Raw genomic sequence first — 17,893 nt, forward strand, 5'->3', positions numbered from 1 at the left:
AACACATATCACCGGACAATGTTGCCTTGGACACATAACAACAAAACAACACGTGGGGCCACCGAGTAGCATAACGTAGCATCAACGTTATGTTTCCAGACTCACCCGGTCTGGTCTGTAGCCTACTCGTGTCAAGTGACTACGTTAGCACGCAACAGCCAGGAAGTTAGGCGCAGTGCCACCTAAAACAGGAAGTTGGGTTGTTTTGCCTTCAGAGTAAAAGCATAAATTGTGTCATGAGAAAAAAATATTTTTTGAGCTGTGCAGGGCAACAAATGGTTAGAGAAGTATAATAGTATTAAAAATTCAAATCGAAAATCTAATTTTGAGAGAAAAAATCTGATATGGCCTATATATATATTTTTTGCTGATCCGAAAAATCCGTGATCCATGGCTCAAAATCCGTCACGCGATCCGATCCGTGGGTTTTCTGATCCGTCCCAGCCCTACTCACTTTACGCAACAGATACGTTCTCATAGTCTGGTTGAAACCATCCGGATCCATGAACTCACATTCTGTTTCATTCCGTGGATCCACCTTGACTCTGATCTGTGCTCAGTCAAGATTCAAGATCTTGAATCGTGTTGTGGAATCTGAAAGCAACCGCCCCGGGGTAGAGGCCAGACGGTCTTGCAGAACCAAACACAAATGTGAGTTCGTGCGACCGGAGGATTTACCAGAATAACTTTTTCAGGTGCCGCCTGAAGGTCTTGTCCCGTACGCCATAGATGAGTGGACTAATGGATCGTGGCAGGATGTCTATAATAATGTAGCAAACAAAAAGGGAGTCTGCATAATTTTTAGGGAACCAGTAGAGCAGTGTTGTTTTGATCAGAGGGCCTACATAGGTAGCCATACACAACAGCAGCTGAAACCCGTGGAGGAGGATCGTTTTCTGGGCCTTCTTAGCATCGGTGCTTGCCGCCTTGGCAGTGAACAGGATCCTGAAGTAAGTGTAGAAGATAATGAGCCAAACTATGACTAGGTACATCATATAGGTGATGTCCCTCTTCTTGACAAGGGTGGGAGTCCTGAAGACAGCCCTCGTGACACAGAAGACTCGGGTATGAAAAAACTCCAGGCTCTCTGTGGCCAGGGCGATGAAGAGGTCGGGGAGGACAGACAACATGGTCGTCGCCCAGATCAGACCAATCAGCATGTGTGTTCTTTTGACTGTACAGATCTGCGCATGGCGGAGGGGGAGACAGATGGCAATGTAGCACTCTACTGCCATGCAGGCCAGGTTCAGAGGGGTGTTTTCAGTGGTGAAAACAGCAATCAGGATGGCACCACAGCAGAGGGAGACATTTATTGTGTGGAGGGTGTAGCTGATGAGGAATAGCATGACGGTGATGATCAGTTGGATCATATCATTGACCACCAGGTGAATGAAAAGGATGTAGCGAGGATTCAGGTAGAAGATCTGGTTGGTGGAGGAGAGGGGTATGGGGAGAAGGATCGAGGGGGACATTGAGAGAGGGGAGTGAGGAGGAAAGAACAGATGAGTGGAGCAAGACTAGAGCAAACAGCACATGGGAGGTGGGGAAAGGTGGAGAAAGGGGGAGTTTCTCCAAAGAATCATCGGTAACACTTTATTTTACAGGTCCCTAACAACGTATGAACTATTTGTAATTAGACATTAACACCAATGTAATTACACTGTAGGGAAGTTGTAGCTTCCGCTTATTTTATGATGGATTATTTAGATTGGAACATGCCACAGATGACCAATAGGAAACACGCAGATGTGAGTACGTGAGAGTACGTGGCAGTTGAACAGAGGATCGGAGAGAGAGAGTAGAGAGAGTGGACAGAGAGAGCAAGTGTAGTGCACAGAGAGATGACATCACAGCAACAACTATGACATCACCGATGACATCACTGTCGCTGATTTGAAATCCCATTCCCATGTGGATGGTCTCATCGGTCGGTATGAGAGGGCCTTTTCTACAGCCGCCCCACTTTGTAGGGAAGTTGTGGCTTCCGCTTATTATGTGCAGGATTATTTAAATTGGAACTTGCCACAGGTGATTGGTCAGAATCACGTACTTAGCAGTCGAACAACACAGAATTTCACGAATGTAAGCGAATTTCTGAAAAATCGACCGTGGTTCGAAAAAATAAACGCCGCAATAACGCTCAGCGAAACTTTGCCGTTGCACGGTTGCATTGACTGATATAGGTTCGGAAAATATTATTGACGAGCGAATTAATCGCACGAAAAAAACGCTCCCGATGTGTAAGGACCTTTGGTCTGAGTTCTTGATTCGATGCTAATAGACTCTGGATGTCAGGCTCCTTATTCGCTGGGTCAAGGTCCTTACACATCAAGAGCGATGCGAATATACGGCACGAAATTGCGATGTGAGTTTTGACCCAGCTGTCAATCACAGCCACAGATGTGTACACGTCGGAAGTGAATTTCTGAAAAATCGACCGTGGTTCGAAAAAATAAACACCGCAATAACGATCAGCGAAACTTCGCCGTTGGTATGCACGGTTGCATTGACTGATATAGGTTCGGAAAATATTATTGACCTGCGAATTAATCACACGAAAAAAACGCTCCCGATGTGTAAGGACCTTCAGACATGTCAAACTGTAGTAGGCTCCGGGTATCCGGCTCGAATCGGAACTCATCACAGATGACCATATACACAGTAATTACATTGGTGTTCATGTCTAATTACCCATAGTTCATATGTAGTTACATGGTACCGGACCTGTAAAATGGAGTCAGTCTATTCAATTAGTTCATGTAGTTACATGGTAATTGGTTTATCCACCACTGTGTTTTAGCAATTTCTGTCCCAGACCGCAGCTTTTACGTCCATGTACCATGTAAATACATATGAACTACATATAGATTCACTTCAAATTACAGGTCCGGTACCATGTAAATACATATGAACTAGAGTTGAATAGATTCACTTCAATTTACAGGTCCGGTACCATGTAACTACATATGAACTAGAGTTGAATAGATTAACTTCAATTTACAGGTCCGGTACCATGTAAATATATATGAACTACAGTTGAATAGAATCACTCCACTTCACAGGTCCGGTAGCAAGTATATGAACTACAGTTGAATAGATTCACTTCAATTTACAGGTCCGGTACCATACATATGACCTACAGTTGAATAGATTCACTTCAATTTACAGCTCCAGTGTATACATATGACCTACAGTTGAATAGACTGACTCCATTTTACAGGTCCGGTACCATGTAACTACATATGGACTATTTGTAATTAGACATGAACATGTAATTACTGTGTAATTACATTGGTGTTCATGTCTAATTACAAATAGTTCATACGTTGTTAGGGACCTGTGAAATAAAGGGTTACCGAATCATCATTACAAAACATTTATGCTTTTTTGGAAACCAAAATCTTTTTCGACTGGATTTACATATTTCAAAGAGCACACCTTGTAGTATCGTAAATAAGTTTTCTCTCACTGACATCATATAAATGGCATTGCTTGAGTCACTGCTGCAGTGTTAACAATGAACACATTAGCAAAGCTTCAAAATCGAGTGCATTTAAATCAATGTTGACAGTAACTTCATGCTTGTGCCTCTCATTCATCAAGAGCTGACAATCATATATATATATATATATATATATATATATATATATATATATATATATATATATATATATATATATATATATATATATATATATATATATATGTATATATATATATATATATATATATATATATTGGGTAAATGTACTCAAACATTAGCTCAATACAGCATTCAGCCACAGTAAGGGAATGTCAAACCTGATGTTTGCGGAAGGTGTGAATGACGATGACATTGAGGTAGTTGATGGTGATGGCGAGGGCCACAACAACCACATTTTTTGCCACAGCTTTGTCGAAGGAGTCTCGATATTGTTTAACCACTGTTACATTAGTAGATGATACGTTCATCTCTTGGAAGCTGAACGTGAAGTCTAACAAAAGAGAGAGAACATAATAGTTGAATAGACTCACTCCACTTTACAGGTCCGGTACCAAGGAACTACATATGAAGACTCACTCCATTTTACAGGTCCGGTACCATGTAAATACATATGAACTACAGTTGAATAGATTCACTTTAATTTACAGGTCCGGTACCATGTAACTACATATGAACTACAGTTGAATAGATTAACTTCAATTTACAGGTCCGGTACCAAGTAAATACATATGACCTACAGTTGAATAGATTCACTTCAATTTACAGGTCCGGTACCAAGTATATGAACTACAGTTGAATAGATTCACTTCAATTTACAGGTCCGGTACCATGTAAATATATATGAACTACAGTTGAATAGAATCACTCCACTTTACAGGTCCGGTACCATGTAAATACATATGAACTACAGTTGAATAGAATCACTCCACTTTACAGGTCCTGTACCATGTAAATACATATGAACTACAGTTGAATAGATTCACTTCACTTTACAGGTCCTGTACCATGTAAATACATATGAACTACAGTTGAATAGAATCACTCCACTTTACAGGTCCTGTACCATGTAAATATATATGAACTACAGTTGAATAGAATCACTCCACTTTACAGGTCCGGTACCAAGTATATGAACTACAGTTGAATAGACTCACTCCACTTTACAGGTCCGGTACCAAGGAACTACATATGAAGACTCACTCCATTTTACAGGTCCGGTACCATGTAAATACATATGAACTACAGTTGAATAGATTCACTTCAATTTACAGGTCCGGTACCATACATATGACCTACAGTTGAATAGATTCACTTCAATTTACAGCTCCAGTGTATACATATGACCTACAGTTGAATAGACTGACTCCATTTTACAGGTCCGGTACCATGTAACTACATATGAACTATTTGTAATTAGACATGAACATGTAATTACTGTGTAATTACATTGGTGTTCATGTCTAATTACAAATAGTTCATACGTTGTTAGGGACCTGTGAAATAAAGGGTTACCGAATCATCATTACAAAACATTTATGCTTTTTTGGAAACCAAAATCTTTTTCGACTGGATTTACATATTTCAAAGAGCACACCTTGTAGTATCGTAAATAAGTTTTCTCTCACTGACATAATATAAATGCATTGCTTGAGTCACTGCTGCAGTGTTAACAATCAACACATTAGCAAAGCTTCAAAATCAAGTGCATTTAAATCAATGTTGACAGTAACTTCATGCTTGTGCCTCTCATTCATCAAGAGCTGACAATCATATATATATATATATATATTTTGGGTGAATGTACTCAAACATTAGCTCAATACAGCATTCAGCCACAGTAAGGGAATGTCAAACCTGATGTTTGCGGAAGGTGTGAATGACGATGACATTGAGGTAGTTGATGGTGATGGCGAGGGCCACAACAACCACATTTTTTGCCACAGCTTTGTCGAAGGAGTCTCGATATTGTTTAACCACTGTTACATTAGTAGATGACACATTCATCTCTTGGAAGCTGAACGTGAAGTCTAACAAAAGAGAGAGAACATAATATTCATCAACTATCACAAGAAGCAGATATGCAACTTGTATGCAACATTATAGAGTTGCTATGAATAATATCATCATTTATTTACCATTGATCATATATTTATGAATGGTGAAATACCTAATAATTATACAACAAAGACAATATTTCTATACAATAATACAGAACATAATCACACTTAGTAAACTGAGGAAGAACTCTTGGCTGGGTGGCATTGCATATTGTGTAAAAATGTGTGTAAAATCTTGTGCAAATTTTTGATAACATAATAAACACTTATGTGAATCATTAAAATACAAATGATCCTGCAACAGTAAGAACCAGCCACACAAGGACAATACACACCTCAGCTAAAGACCAACCTGGTCATATCAGTCATAGTCAGAATATCATGAATGAGTTGATATATTTCACAATCATAGCATTGCAGTACTTCCTTCAACGACTGTAGTGAAAGCTTGCATAACACTTACCTTAGTTAATGCAGTCAGACCAGTATGACAACGTGACATAACAGAGAGTGACTCCAGAAAATCTATCAGGTACTTTTATAGCAGGGGTTGGCAAGCATCTAAGGATACAGGGATGTGTGTATGTGTGTATCCTGCGTGTGGAAGTATGCAGATGTGTGTGTGTGTGTGTGTGTGTGTGTGTGTGTGTGTGTGTGTGTGTGTGTGTGTGTGTGTGTGTGCATGCGTGTACGTGTGTGCGCGTGTGTGTGTGCGCGTGCATGCATGTGCATGTGTCTGTGTGTGAGTGAATGTCTCAGGTGAGATTATAGCTGACTCACTGATAGACTGTAAACACCTGTGGAACAGAACACCAACTTCCACTAACAAATGCCCGAGGTCACCTCTTGAGGGCGCAACAGCAGAGACAAAGGCAACACTGGACTGAGTTGAAACTCCAAGGAAAACTTGCATGCCTCCCTGTAGCACATTGGTTCTTAACCTGTGGTAAGCAGGGTGGTAAGCAGGGCTCCCTCCCTCTCATACTTTCATATGGTGGTCATTTCTGAGGTGGTACTTTGGGTCAGTGGTTCTCAAACTTTTTCTGTCATGCCCCACTTTTGAGGAAGAAAAATGTTCATGCCCCACCCAACAAAATTGTAACGATATGGTCCAAGTTTAACTTTTATTGAAATAACATTGAGATCATGACCATTCCTTTCTATTTTCTTTCAGTAATGTTGTCCAAATAAAAAACAACTTCCATTTCAAATTTATAATGCAACATTTTGTGACTGCTACATCTGTGCTTTTTTAAATAATACATTAAAATCAAACAGAAATTGCATTTGCAATCACTTTGCTAGAACGACAACAAAGATAACCAGATTGCTCCATCAGACAAACATAAAATAAAATGTGCAATCACTTTGTTATAACGATATCAATAAAGTTATATCTGTGCAAAAAAGAACACATATTTGGCAAGAAAAATTAGCATTCAGTCTTATTATCACTGTATTAGTGGCTGCAATGAACCTGTTTTGCACTGCACATCTTTTCAAAAATAATAACAATAAAGTGCAACCTGTGCAAAACTAAACAAAACAAGTTCAAATATTTGGCAATATGAATGAACCCTCCATGGAATGAATGCAAACGACTAGAGACTTGACTCGGACTTGAGATTTGGGACTCATGAACAATCTTTATTTTTATTTTTCGCTTTTCTGGTGCATTAACATTAGAGAAATATCTGCTAATAATGTCAACTAATGGAAATGGTTAGCCTGTGCAGACTTCAGGACATCATTTTCTCCAACATGTCTCCCAAAACCTGTAGATCCAGCTAGGGCCCTATCATTTCTCACCTTATTGCCACATTTAGAACTGTTGAATCTCATGGAAACATATCACTCAAATTCCATACTCTTACCCTTCTTTAATCATTTCTCTCTTTGTCCGGGTGGTCGCCCGATTTCTTTCCCTTCATGGAAGAATAATTGCATTAATATTCTGTCCGATATTACATCAGGTGGCGCGGACTGCATAATCGGGCACGTCGGGCAAATGCCCGGTGGCCTGTCCTGGCCTGGCCTGCAAAAAAATAAATAAAAATAAAAATAAAATATATATATATATTTTTTTTAGGTGCCCCCAGTCAGGCCACTCACTGAACAGCAGGCCAGGCGCCGCCTACTGGTTTACTAGTGGTTTTATTACTTTATTCAGGATTAAAGTGGGTGCATCTCATTGTAAAATTGGACTCGGCCCAAATTGGGCTTCAAACGGCCCAAATCTGGCTTCAAACGGCCCAAATTGGGCTTCAAAAGGCCCAAATCTGGCTTCAAACGGCCCAAATTGGGCTTCAAACGGGCCAAATTGGGCTTCAAACGGCCCAAATTTTTCCCCGCCGCCCTTCGGAAGCCGGCACGCGCATCAGCCTGGCCTGCTTGGTATCTAATCAATGCCCGGCCTGAATTAGAATCCCAGTCCGCCCCTGGGTAACAGGCTTCGGGCATTTCAGGACCTTCAGTCTCATTAGAATCTTCCTGGCACTTTGTTATTTTTTCATTTGCAACTTCGTAGTGCTTTGTGCTTATACGGTGTAGGGGTGGGGGAAAAAATTGATACACCATAGTATCACGATATTTTGCCTGATGATATTGTATCGATATTTGGACACCAAGTATCGATATTGCAAAAAAAAATAAAAAATTGCAGGCCATGCCAGGCCACCGGGCTACTATAAACTTTAGTTCCAAGGCCAGCAGTAAACAAACGGTAGCATATTCTCATTTTGTTTTAACAGTAACAGTTTTGTCATAACAGTAATTTACAAATTCCCCAGTTACTGTTTTGTGCAAAGTGAAGTGAAGTTGCATTGTTCAAAAACTACTAAGTACAGTAGTCCACACATCCAGTTAAGGTGGACTGTAAGTAGACTGTAACAAACAGTTCAGTTTGTCAGGTGCATGCAACTATGACATGACTTTATGAAAGTTGTTGGTCTGTCTACTTGACAATGTTGCTGCAATAAAATAGTTGAAGTCAGATGTACAGACTGGAAAATTGTTCTTATATAAACCAGATGTTGACAAAGTTTTCCTTTGGGGACATCATTTGCAGTTGAAAAAGTAAGAAATCGCAATATATCGCAATATCGCAATATTCAATATATCGCAATATCGGCGATATCGCAAAATCGCAATGCTATCGTATCGTAACTCAAGTATCGTTTTAGTATCGTATCGTGGGCATCTGGTGATTCCCACCCCTAATACGGTGTCCACTAAGTAGTCTCTAGTCTTTATACTTTCATCACCAAGAAAAACCATTGCAAGTCAATATCAGCTGGAGTAGGGATAGTTCTATTCCATCTAATATAATCAATTGAGATATGGTGTTGATTAATATCATTTTATCTTCCAGGAACCCCAATCACCAATTGCTTCATTATAACTATGCCCATAGGCTATATTGTACCCCTCGTAAAATGATTTCAGATGAAGCTATCTCAAAGCCCTAACTGTGCATTATGCCCCTGGCAACCCCTGGTACCTTTATACACATTGGGCTCTATTTTCCCCGTGGCCTTAAATTTGCATTTATGGCTGGGCGCAGCGCTATTAGTGGGCGTGGTCACGCCCATTCCCAAATTTTTCCTTGACGCTAAAAGCAGAGTGCGTGGCGCTAACCATTTAACCACACCTTTTTAAGCGTAGAATTATTCACAAGTGTGCCATTGGTGATCTCCAGTAAACCAATCACATTCTTCCCTTCCAAGCTCCGATCCACGGAGCGACTCCAGTCCGGTTGTGAAAAGCCCTAGAAGCAGAAATCATGTAAGTCAGGATGGGATGAGAAGATGACTGTGAAAGATGTGAAAAAGAGTGAGAGAGAGCGAGAGAGGGGGAGAGAGAGTGAGAGAGAGACAGAGAGAGGGAGTGAGAGAGAGAGGGGGGAGAGAGAGAGAGAGAGGGAGAAGTCTGTATCAGACGAGCATGCAGACACGACTGAGAGTTGCTTTGGAAAGGCATGTCCACAAGATAGGATAACGCCGTGGGTGCATCCCCGGCGCACTGAATAAGGCCTGGTTTTGAAAAGCGTTAACCGCAAAATTGGGAAGATTGCTTTAGGCTGGTATTTAAGGCCGAAATGCCCATTCTGGCCTATTCTGGCACTGCGCCACGCCGCATTTCGGGGCGTAAAAACATGGCGGTATCTTCCCGAGTCAGCGGTAGGCAGGGTTGGGTAGGTTACTTTTAAATAGGAATCCCTTAAAGTTACTTGTTACTTGTTAAAAATTGTACTTAGTAACGTAATCCGATTACCACTATTTAAAAGTAAAGTAGGGATTACTTTCAGTTACTTTTGGATTACTTTTTTTTTTTTAATCCAGGAATGTCCCATTGGGATACAAGATCTCTTCTTCCAGGGAGTCCTGGTCAAGAGTCCTGGCTAAAACCCTTATTTAACTAGATGAAGCATGTTTTAGCATTGATAACCAGATAAGAATGTTTATACCAACATGAAGTTAAGGAGAATACAACAAGAGTTATTTTTAAGACCACTTTAATTTACGTTATGGGTATTTTTCATGATGTGGAGTGGAAGACGCAGCTTGTTGCTTTAATCTTGAAACATGACGTGAAACACTAAGTGAAAGTAAAAACCTCTCGCCCCATGCAGAGTTGGCATGCAGATTTTCCACTGCCTGGCAGCTCATAACGTTCAGAAGCGCCTTCCACATGGATTCTACTGAAAATATCATTTTCAGTAGAATCCATGTGGAAGACGCTTGATCTGTCTAAACACTGAGCAGAGGTAAAAGTGAAATGCTTGTTATATTTCCATGACGTGGTGAATGCACTCGTGGGAGGAGGCACCACAGGCGCGGGTGCCTCTGTCATCATGTTTGCTGCCTGCAGCTGCTGCTGTTGCTCCGCCTCGCTCGTCCTCATCTGTCCCAGCATGCATTGGGCTTCTCCATTTCGCTACTAAATAGCAACCAAATGAGCCGAAATAAAGGTCGATCTAAATAATGTGTAATGGTAACACAACCTGCAATTGTAGGACATTTCAATATTGGACCAAATAAAACAGCGAAATGAAAACACCACCCTATGTGAAACATATATGTCATCCTGGGCCTATATATATCCCTCGTTGATTTAACGTGATTTAGATAAGTGACAGCGTAAAGGCTTCATGTGCTATATTGTGAGGTGGGCAACACCGTTTTTTGTTGTTATTTTGTAAAATTAATGAAGAGGCAAGGGCAAATGTAATCCCGCCTGTAACGCCGTTACTATACCCCCGTTACTGTAATCTAGATTACACATCTTAAAATGTACTGTGACAGATTACAGTTACCGTTTTTTTGTAATCAGATTACGTAACGGCGTTACATGTAATCCGTTACTCCCCAACCCTGGCGGTAGGCAGGCGTAAAGCGTGTTTTTTGCGTTTAAGGCCAGTTTAGCGCCTAAGGCCACTTTAAGGCCAGGGAGAAAATAGAGCCCAATTGTGTGGGAATGCTCGGCCGAATGCCGAATGCTCTTTATTTTGGAGAGAAGTTGCCTGGAAGATGTCCGTAGTGATGGGAGTCGCTGTTCCTTGTTCTCCTGCTGTTTTGTTGAAGCAGAGGAGGCAGAGGCGTTGGCTGTTACTGGGCCTTACTGCCGCAAAAAAAAAAGGAAGCTCAGAGATGGAAGGCTCCTCATACTCTGCCTTTTGAACAATGGGTTTGTTTCAGGTGTTGGCCTTGGCTGTCATGGAGATGTCGGTGGCCCGTATGCATGGCGCTAAAGTAGAAAATATTATTACGGCGTGGAATGCATTTATTGAAGCCGTGCGTAGGGGCCACCGACGTCGCCATGATAGGTTGCGTTTTTTGCTGAAGGACATAATAGTACTGTGAGCTAATATCTTTGTGGCTTTGTGGGTGGGTTGGGTCCTGCGGGGAGGGGGATTATGTTTTGAGTGAATCTGCTTGTGTATGTGTATATATAGGATTTTTATTTTTATTTTGCGGTTATAATTTTTTTTAATCAATAAACAATTTATAAAAACAAACAATCATAGGCCCAGACTATGGCCTGGATGCATTAGCTCCATTAGCAGCCTTGGGTTGTTAATAAGCAGCAGGAGATGGGCGACGTGGAGGCTGGGTTTACCCAGTCTCCACGTGAGCTGCTCTCAGTCGCTAGAGAGCAGATCTGAGAGCAGGTCACGTGGAGGCTGGGTTTACCCAGGCTAATGGGCGACATGAGCTCATTTAGGGAAAATGAATGTAATGTTGGTTTAGAATGGTCATAAAAGCCTTCCAGAGTTCATTAGTATTGTATTTATTTAATAAAGACACAGTAGTCTCTTGATGGGTGATTACCGTACACTCACTTTACACAACAGATACTTTTTCAGGTACCTCCTGAAAGTCTTGTCCCGTACGCCATAGATGATTGGACTAATGGATCGTGGCAGGATGTTTATAATAATATAAGTAGCAAAGAGGGAGTCTGCATAATTTTTAGGGAACCAGTAGAGCAGTGTTGTTCTTATCAGAGGGCCTGCATAGGTAGCCATACACAACAGCAGCTGAAACCCGTGGAGGAGGATCGTTTTCTGGGCCTTCTTGGCATCGGTGCTTGCCTCCTTGGCAGTGAACAGGATCCTGAAGTAAGTGTAGAAGATAATGAGCCAAACCATGACTAGGAACATGATATAGGTGATGTCCCTCTTCTTGACAACGGTGGGACTCCTGAAGACAGTTTCCCTGAGACAGAAGACTCGGGTATGAAAAAACTCCAGGGATTCTGTGGCCAGGGCGATGAAGAGGTCGGGGAGGACAGACAACATGGTCGTCGCCCAGATCAGACTAATCAGCATGTGTGTTCTTTTGACTGTACAGATCTGCGCATGGCGGAGGGGGAGACAGATGGCAATGTAGCACTCTACTGCCATGCAGGCCAGGTTCAGAGGGGTGTTTTCGGTGGTGAGAAGAGCAATCAGCACGGCACAGCAGCAGAGGGAGACATTGATTGTGTGGAGGGTGTAGCTGAGGAGGAACAGCATGACGGTGATGATCAGCTGGATCATATCGTTGACCACCAGGTGAATGAAAAGGATGTAGCGAGGATTCAGGTAGAAGATCTGGTTGGCGTCAATGAAGAGGAGAGGGGTATGGGGAGAAGGATCGAGGGGGACATTGAGAGGAAAGTGGGGAGGAGAGAAAATAGATGAGTGTAGTCGGCTTGGGCCGATATTCAATAGCATATTGCGCTATTTGCCACCATATGCAATATTTTTTCACAATATCAAATATAGATTTACTTATTTATTTTGTACACACAAAAATGCTGCTTTACTTCGTTTCGAACTTCAGAATCTCACACTATGCCTAGCTGCTCCCTGCAGCGCACCAACTCGACAATGTCGATTTTCTAAAAATGTACCCCTATAAAACCATCCATTACGCCTGCAGGTGTCATTGGCAATGGCATGGGCGCGGCCACCCGCTCCGCCCCGCGATGAACACGTCACGCCCGCGCCATCTTGCCATACCGTCACTTTGCTTTAGTCCAGCAGCCCATGGAGACGTGTTCTGTTTTTCTCTTGACCCTCAACTAGCTTACGGTTAGCTCTTAGCCAGCAGTGACACCTGTCCCCTCGTGTTCCATTAACCCCAACGGGAGTGGCAGACGAGGACTGCACGACTTTATCGAACCAGGCCCTCTTTGCCAGGAACGGCAGGACCCACTGCGAGAGTATGTTCTCTTGTCCTGTCTACAGCTAGCTTGGTAGTCTCTTTAGCTAGCCAGTTTGTGGCTAGCTTATTAGCTGTTGAGTTACGTTAGCCTGAGCTAATTACCTCCCCGGCCCGGGTAGTGTTATAGCTCAGCTCAGCTGCCTGCGTAGCACTAGCTTCTACTGTTGCTTGCACCGTAGCTTGTAGCCATTCAGCTAGGTTAGCCGAAAACACTTTACGGCTTTTTTCTTTCGCCTCGCTGGCCAGGCTGTGTCCATGGACCCGTCTCGCCCAGCTATGGACGCAAACACACCGTTCCGTCAGTGCAGCCGATGCAGTGCTGAGGTGCAGTGGGGCGACTCCTCGGGGCCAGACGAGGCTGACGCGGGCAGCCTGGAACACGATAGCGAGCTCGCCTGATATTACCTATAGCTCCCCTGACAGGGTAGGATTGTCATGCTAGCCTCATTGTAACTGTTGCTGTGCACCGTTAGCTGTGGTTAGCTAGCTATTCACTGGGTTGCTACTGTGCTGTAAGCCGGCTTGTTTGCGGCTTTCTTCTCTCTTCGTCCCTGTGCTAGTCAGGCTGTGTCTTTGGACCCGCCTTGCCTGCAGCTGTGGACAAGAACGTGCTGTTCCGTCAGTGTGGCCAGTGCCGTGTTGAGGCGGCCTCCCCTTGTTAATCGGGGTAGAATTGTTCTGCTTACTGTTGCTTGTGCATGTGCACCGTTAAGCTTTAGGTTAGCTGACATTATGCTAAGCTTGCTAGCTGTTGCTTAGGCACCGTTAGACGGCTCGCTTGCAGCTTGCCTCGCTCGCTTCCAAAAACAAACCAAAAAAAAAACGTTAGTGCAGCCAGAGTGATTGGCAGGATGCTAGTGTGCCAAGTATCAACCAGCAAAAAAGTGATAGCATGATGTGTTTGAGTTAATTTGCCTTATTACTTAGTATTATACTTATTACTTGACATTACACGTCCTGCAATGTGACTATTGCCCATGCACACATTGTGATGACGATGCTGAAAGGATTGTGCAGCCCTATTCCAAATTCTCCACATAATCTCATGCCTGCAAATTTGGCTGTTTTCAGTGGACACTCACCATTAATCTAGCAGCAGAGTCGTGACATCAATATTAATTTCTGCCATATCGCCTCATTAAATTGATCATAAATGGTTGGTTGAGAGTGAAGGAGTGTCAAACCTGATGTTTGCGGAAGGTGTGAATGAGGCTGGCATTGATGTAGTTGATGGAGATGCAGAGGGAAACGACAACCACATTTTTGGTCACAGCTTTGGCGAAGGAGTCTCGATAAACTTGTATAACCACCGTTACATTAGCAGAGGACACGTCCATCTCTTGGAAGCTGAAGTCGGAGTCTATCAAAAGAGACAGAATGTAATCAACTATTGTTGTTTATGAATGTTTATTAAAAAAGGATGCCCATTAGCTGCCGCCTGGACGACCGCTAGTCTTCCTGGGGTCAAAGACAAGAGACACATTAGATGATAAACAATAATTAAAATACAAAAACACAAGGTAAAAGAACAGAAGAGAGAATAAAAATCAAATCTAAGCTAAGACAGACAATAGCGGGTCAGCTAGCCCTCTAGCTGGCCAAACCCAAATATTAAAATATTGTACGTACGACTAAATACACGAGAAAACAGACGTCAAAGAGAAAGTGAAGTTACAAACATCATTGTGAGTGAAGATGGGATCTGAGCCTGCTTTTAAAACAAGCCCTCCCTTTGATACTACAAATATTGGATGAACAATTCCAAGAGGTCATGATGGACCTGTACATGTATATGACCGTTTTCTTATAGGTGGATTTTGATCTGGGTAAAGTCATCTGACCACCACTCGCCCATCTGGTGGAGTGTGTATGAATCTCTGAACTATCATTTACATTGTTGAAAAGAAATGTAGGAGTTTGAGTTTGAATAACTCTGTGAAAATATATAAGTAGGTTGGACGTTAGCCTTTTCTCAACGCTAAGCCATGTAAGACGTATATGCATGTCAGCTACCCTTCCCTATATAGTAGACCCTTAGACGCAGATGACCATACTATCATAATAAACATGAACCCAAATTATGCAACTTGTATGCAACATTATAGAGTTGCTATAAATAAAGTCATAATTTATTTACCGTTGATCATATCTTTTTTATAGATTGGTTGAATACCATAATAACTTGTTAGGCTACATAATCATGTTCATCGTAGGCCTTTAGAGTGTTATATATATATATATATACGGTATATATATATATACTTTTTAATAGTTTTAGCATTTTTCTTTTGATTAGTGTGCACTTTTCAGCATTGTGGAACAGCTGGATGAATTCCATTTGGTTAGAGATCCTTCCGTCATCCTTACCAAGCCCACTCAAGAACAAGAAGAGCACAATCTTGTGGGTATGGACGTTTTTCCTAGTGTATCGCCTGTAGTCAACCTTTGTGCAGCAATGAGGTTCTGACACAGCAATGAGGTTCTGACACAGCAATGAGGTTCTGACACAGCAATGCGGTTCTGACACAGCAATGAGGTTCTGACACAGCAATGAGGTTCTGACACAGCAATGCGGTTCTGACACAGCAATGAGGTTCTGACGCAGCAATGAGGTTCTGACACAGCAATGAGGTTCTGACACAGCAATGAGGTTCTGACACAGCAATGCGGTTCTGACACAGCAATGAGGTTCAGACACAGCAATGAGGTTCAGACACAGCAATGAGGTTCTGACACAGCAATGAGGTTCTGACAGCAATGAGGTTCAGACACAGCAATGAGGTTCTGACACAGCAATGAGGTTCTGAAAGATGAACCAAGAGTTTGGCAGAGGCTTTGATTGACATTTCTAACAATCACATCTGTAATTTAGCAGTGATCTCACTGCAGCAGCGAGGTTTGAACTGAGGTAAGATAAGCAAGATCAAGTATTCTGTGACTTAAGTAGATTGGTCCAAAGTAGATTTAGGAAAAATAGGGAATGTAATAAGTACCAGAAGGATGAATCGGTAGAAGCAGAATTCACTCACAATAATGCATCATCTAAGATATAATTATGCTGTGTATGATTTTGCTCACAAAGTAAAAAAAATATGTTAATAAATTTGCACTGACCTTTTTTTTTTAATCTTTTTACCTTGTAATACTCTTTTTGTCCATCTTTGCACTTTGAATGGCCTCTGTGTATGAAATGTGCTATGCAAATAAACTTGCCTTGTCTTGCCACAAGAAAGTAGCGCTCAGGCAGAAGATCGGGGCATTGACTTTAAAGATACAAAATCAATATCATATTTTGACAATACAATTAAAATAACCACAAAGAACAACATGAACGGCCCTTTTTTAATCATTATTCTCAGTGGGTTTCCAATGTCCACTTTATTCGGTTGAAGCTTTGTCTTGGAACTGTTTTATTTTTTTCATTTTGATTGTAAATTATTTTCAATCAAGGACTTACAGGAAGTTACCTAAGATCCTTTAAAAAGCATCATAATTATTTTACACATTTTGCTTTCAATTGTCACGCTATACTGTATTGTGATTTTTCTTTTTTAATGAAAATGGTGGAGATGTCAGTTTCAAAATGCTGTGGTCCCAGTGTAGATAATTGAAGTGCCTGAGATAACATGGATTTCAAAGTACAAATGATCCTGCAACAGGAGAAAAGAGTAATCTCAGGGGGGAAAAAATATATCATCAGTTAAGTCAGAATATACATTATTTGTTATAACAAGGAAATAAGAATGGGTTGATGAAAAGTTATTTCACTATCATAGCATTGCAGCACTTCATTCAACAATGACTGCATACTGAAAGTTCACAGGTGGTACTTACCTTAGTTAATGCAGTCAGACCCGGATAGGATGCCAACGTGACATCACAGAGAGTGGCTCCAGAAAATCTGTACTTTTATATGTGCAGGGGTTGGCAAACGGGTGTGTGTGTGTGTGTGTGTGTGCGCGTGTGCGTGTGCGTGCATGCGTGCGTGCGTGCGTGTGTGTGTGTCTGTGTGTGTGTGTGTGTGTGTGTGTCATGTAGTGGTCATCCTGTGTATTGTCATAATACAGTCATCCTGTGTACTGTATTGTCTTAACTTAACTTAACTTAACCTCATTTAATTGTATGTGCTACAGTGTAGTTCAATGTATGCTCAATGTCTTTTGGTCGCGCTGACTCCTCTGTAATATTATAGTATTGTCATTTGTCACAATGTAAAGTTGTGAGTGGACCCTATAGAAGAGACTCTGTTGAGATGCTGCAGGTAGAGGGCTTAAAAAAAAAGTCTTGTGACTGCCCAACATTGATGAAAATGAAATGAAGTCACTGAAATGAATGTTGACTGTATCTTTAATATGGAGGCCAAATGCATTTCAACAGAGCCACAGGTTGGAAGTCAGTCAACAGTGGACTGTGCGAGATGCACAAACAAAAGCTAAAGGCACATGACACTGCCCGTCAATCCATGTCAAATCGGCACCGTGGTTTGTATGCACACAATCCTCAGCTCCTCTGTCGTCCGGCTGACCCGGGCTCCACGTGTCAAAGTCCACCTGGCACCCGTCGGACCAACATCCAGCCGCCTTCTGGGTGTCGCTGAGTCCGATCCAGGCGTACCCCGCTGCAGGGTCACCCCGCTGCAGGGT

At 41.9% G+C, this 17,893-nt stretch overlaps 2 protein-coding genes across 2 annotated transcripts; both read right to left on the reverse strand.

The window, feature by feature from the left end:
- Positions 1–674: 674 nt before the first annotated feature.
- On the reverse strand, positions 675–3,951 carry LOC310799401 (odorant receptor 131-2-like; the record flags this gene model as incomplete). The annotated part of the gene is made up of 2 exons (XM_083661989.1): positions 675–1,424; positions 3,802–3,951. 2 exons carry the CDS (start codon positions 3,949–3,951, stop codon positions 675–677), a joined length of 900 nt encoding a protein of 299 aa, XP_083518115.1.
- Positions 3,952–5,332: 1,381 nt separating this feature from the next.
- Positions 5,333–14,587, reverse strand: LOC310799402 (odorant receptor 131-2-like; the record flags this gene model as incomplete). The annotated part of the gene is made up of 4 exons (XM_083661990.1): positions 5,333–5,511; positions 11,670–11,737; positions 11,871–12,634; positions 14,435–14,587. 4 exons carry the CDS (start codon positions 14,585–14,587, stop codon positions 5,333–5,335), a joined length of 1,164 nt encoding a protein of 387 aa, XP_083518116.1.
- Positions 14,588–17,893: the final 3,306 nt, after the last annotated feature.

Source organism: Poromitra crassiceps (genome assembly GCF_964638095.1).
Source record: "Poromitra crassiceps genome assembly, chromosome: 27".
NCBI classification, from domain to species: domain Eukaryota; kingdom Metazoa; phylum Chordata; class Actinopteri; order Beryciformes; family Melamphaidae; genus Poromitra; species Poromitra crassiceps.